We start from the raw sequence: 3818 nt of genomic DNA, 5'->3' as shown, positions 1-3818 counted from the left end.
AAGAGTGCTGGGGTCATCTGGCCCAAGCCGGATGATTGTCTATCCCTCTCTTAAAGACCCCCAAGGTTGGGAGGAGCACCACCTCCCTTGGAAGCCCATTCTAAATTTTGGCCATCCTTACCATGAAGAAGTTTTTCCTGATATCTAACCTAAATCTGCTCTCTGTCAGTTTGTGACCATTGTTCCTTGTTACCCCAAGAGGTGCCCTGGTGAACAGAGCATCTCTGATCCCTTACTGCGTCCGCCAACGAATTTGTAGGCGGCCACAAGGTCATCTCTCAGCCTTCTCTTGCGGAGGCTGAAGAGGTCCAGGTCCCTCAGTCTTTCTTCATAGGGATGGTCTGGTAAGCCCCTAACCATATGAGTGGCTTCCTCTGGACCCTCTCAAGTCTATCAACATCTTTCTTGAAGTACAGCACCCGAAACTGGATGCAGTACTCCAACTGCAGTCTGACCAATGCCACACAGAGGGGAAGTATCACTTCCTTGGATCTATTTGTCATATCATGTAGGTGCTTGCACACCTAACAGTGCAGCATGCTGCAGCACCCTTAACAGGATCTCACAGCACCCTAGGGCACAGCAGCAATGTGGAGGGGGGTCAGGGAGAACTGGACAATGGCTGCATATGATCTCACTGTTTCTCTCTCTCTCTGCATGCTGAAAGGATGTTATAAAACCTTCACTGCTTCTCAGATACAATTCCTATGGAAGCTCCTAACTTCCTTAGTAGATCTAAACCCACAGTCTTACACTTTATGCTTTTGGAAAATACATTAAGACAATGCATCATAAGCACATGTTTTTAAAAACACTATATAACCATTAGATGAGGAGTTTAAGCAGCTTTGGTTATTAGCAAATGTCTGTAACAAGCTATCATGTAGGACAATGGAAAAGAAGTTCACGATGCTTTCTGAGGAGGCAGAAAGCATTGTGAACTTCATGGATACGATTCTAGGGAAGGGATGCAAACATGTCATTAGTTTCACTGATGTCAATGAATCTACTTGCAGTATAGTTGGCCATCATGAGTGAATTTTCCATTCATTGAGAACCAGCCTTTCTATGAACTGAAGGGCTGGTATCCATAACAAAGAGATACATAAAGTCTGCATGGAACATGTGGGCTGAATTAATAACTTTATTGCACACTTGTGAGAGGAGATGAAGTGGAAAGTGCCTTCCATGCTCTTCCCATAGATTTTGCCTTTGTAGTTCACTTTAACATTTTCACAAACTCATACCTTTCTTTGCCTATCGAATGCTCCATTGATTTAAATGGGACTATTCCTGCTACTTGTCTACTACTTAGCACACTGGTCCATCATGTAACTTCTAGCATCATGCAAATAAGAGACCATAACAATAAGGATATGAGATCCTACATGTCATGTGCAACAAGCTCACAGCCTGGCCTTTTGCATCTGCTTTTGGAGTTGGCAATTTCAAAACTCCCTCCGTTCATGGGAATTAAACACTGTGCTAATAAACAATGACTTTTCCACTGTGAGATGTTGAACTTTCAAAACTTACTGCATAGTCCATTATCACAAGCTGTAGGACAGTCTTCACATGGTGGTCCTGATTTGTAAGGTGTGCTAAGTAAACTTTCAAAGTTCCCTCTGAAACGGTAAAATTAAACAGAACAAAATATAAAATCACTATTTATTTACACCCACTCTCTTTCATTTGCATTCACTCTGTCTATACACATCAGTTTTCTCTTTCAAATATCATAATGTGAGTATCTGAGGTAATAAAAGGCATGTGTCCAGAGCTGACGTTTGTTTTGAATGAACCATTGCCTTTATTGCTGACTGTAGATTACTGACTCTATCTTGTTCATGTACATCGGTGGTTTCCTGTAAGGAGACCTCAAATATTGGCTTGGAACAACTGCTTCAGAAGAAGGCCCAGGAAAAACTGTCTTCTGAGAAAACTTACTCCAAGCCTTCATTTGTAAGAAGTAAGCTTACTCCTGGGAGCAACTACTCTGTCCTTTATCAAGCTAGCAGAATGAGTATTTGGATTTATAAGTAAAGCAATCCTGATGTGGACTTACTGACATTTTAATGGTTTTCTTAGATTTAAATGTACAGGTTAGAAAAACATGAGCTGGGTGGTTCAGTCAGAGAGAGTTTTGCCTTGAGCAGGGTGTTGGACTAAATTCATACTTCTCAGCCATTTTAGAGCCAAATTACCTCTTTGTGCACTCAAGGCAACCCTAGTAAGCTTGGAGGCACCCTTCAGAAAAGCTCTTAAGTTTTTACTTGGATTTTTTTTCTACTATGAAAGAATAATAGAAAGCCCACAGCAAGGCAGAATGTTTTTGATGCTATGGAGTTTGATTTGAAATCTCTGGGTTTATCCTATGAATTATGTTTGCACATCTATCAGTGCTAACATTGCCTGGCACCCCATAGCACCTCTGAAAGGTGTCAAGGCTAGATGAATCATGAATCAATGGGCTAGATGATTTATCACAGTCCTATGCAATCCTATTTTTTATTATTCTATGATTCTACATGTATTTCCACATTAAATATTATATAATTGCCCTTCTAACTATAATTTCTCTTAGAAGGCATTATTTAAAAAATCCTGGGTCAAACTGATACATGAAAGCACTAAGGGAAGCCAGCCATCAATTAAATCCATAGATAATACGTACGCAGGGCAGTAGTGGCAAACGTAATAGTACTTGTATTTTTTCTGAGGACAGAAAGCCACTGCACATCCAATCTGGTAAGATTTATACCAAACCACCTGGAGATATAAAAACAAGCAGATGATGAAATACAATAGGGGCTTATGGTTATAAAAAAAATACATATGTTTAAAAGGTTTAATAGGTGTCACAACCCAATGGTGTGATTTTGTGTGTGCTTCGGCACTGCAGAATTATTTCCCGCCAAGAGGAGCTTTCTTTGCAGGGTGCATTTCTCAGTTGCAAAGAGAAAACCCCGGTGCAAAGGAGTTCCCGCCACTCGCATGCAAATTTGTGTCCCACTATTGGCTGCTTCTAAATTATTCCCACGTGGCGGCTAGTGATTGGCTTGCTAGCCGTATAAGAGGCTTGAGCGGTTTCTGCCCAAGTTGGAGGACTCCACAACCATCTGGAGGAGGAGGACTTCACGTCTCGTGAAGATCTCTAAGCGCTGCGGAGCCTAACGGACCCAGCGTGTACCTTAAGAAGGCTACAGGGGTCTGATCAACCTCTGGCCTCTCCCCGTTGCCGAGCGCGATCCCTCGACGAACGCCTTCCCTGCGCGCAAGTTCCACGGAGCCTAGCAAACTTCGCGTGAGTGTATCCAGAGCTCTTCTCCGAGTTGTTTTCTTCGGTTGACACGACGGGCTCACGGTTTTAGAGCCTTCAGCCGGATTGGGCTAGAGTTTGTGAGATTAGAACCCTTGTCCGCTCTTCTTTCCTATCTGTAACTGCAACGCAAGCAAGTTTTCCTGCCTGCACCGCGACCATCTACTGTGTAAGTAAAATAATCTTTAATCAACCGCTACGAGTCCGTGCCTAATTCTAGCCCACCGTCCTGCATTCCCCGACCCATGTGCCAGGGCTGCTGGCCACAACCCGCACCACGCGCCCCCGAAAGCCTCGGACCGCTCCTGGCCTGCACATGGCGATGAGGATGGGATACGGGGAAAGCACGATGGAACTAGAATTAGTTGAGAACTGCCCTTGGTGAAGTGGGAGACGCAATGTAACAAGCGTCGTGGAACTGGAGGCGCATATCGCTTACCACCAGACGGGCGGAAAGGGTGAGAGGTTTATCAGCGGACGCCTTTCGCTGAAGGGAGAA

General features: G+C 43.8%; 1 protein-coding gene across 1 annotated transcript in view; it reads right to left on the bottom strand.

Moving 5' to 3' along the window:
* LOC102375295 overlaps positions 1-3818 on the bottom strand; it is a 68566-nt gene that overhangs the window by 46727 nt on the left and 18021 nt on the right. Inside the window, exons 6-7 of the mRNA XM_025206505.1 lie at positions 2675-2769; positions 1537-1625 (exon numbers count right to left, since the gene is read on the bottom strand). Coding sequence (XP_025062290.1) covers positions 1537-1625; positions 2675-2769 — 184 coding nt within the window. The remainder of the gene's footprint in view (positions 1-1536; positions 1626-2674; positions 2770-3818) is intronic.

Source organism: Alligator sinensis, unplaced genomic scaffold (assembly GCF_000455745.1).
Source record: "Alligator sinensis unplaced genomic scaffold, ASM45574v1 scaffold293_1, whole genome shotgun sequence".
NCBI lineage: Eukaryota > Metazoa > Chordata > Crocodylia > Alligatoridae > Alligator > Alligator sinensis.
This window is presented reverse-complemented; position numbering and strand designations above follow the sequence as displayed.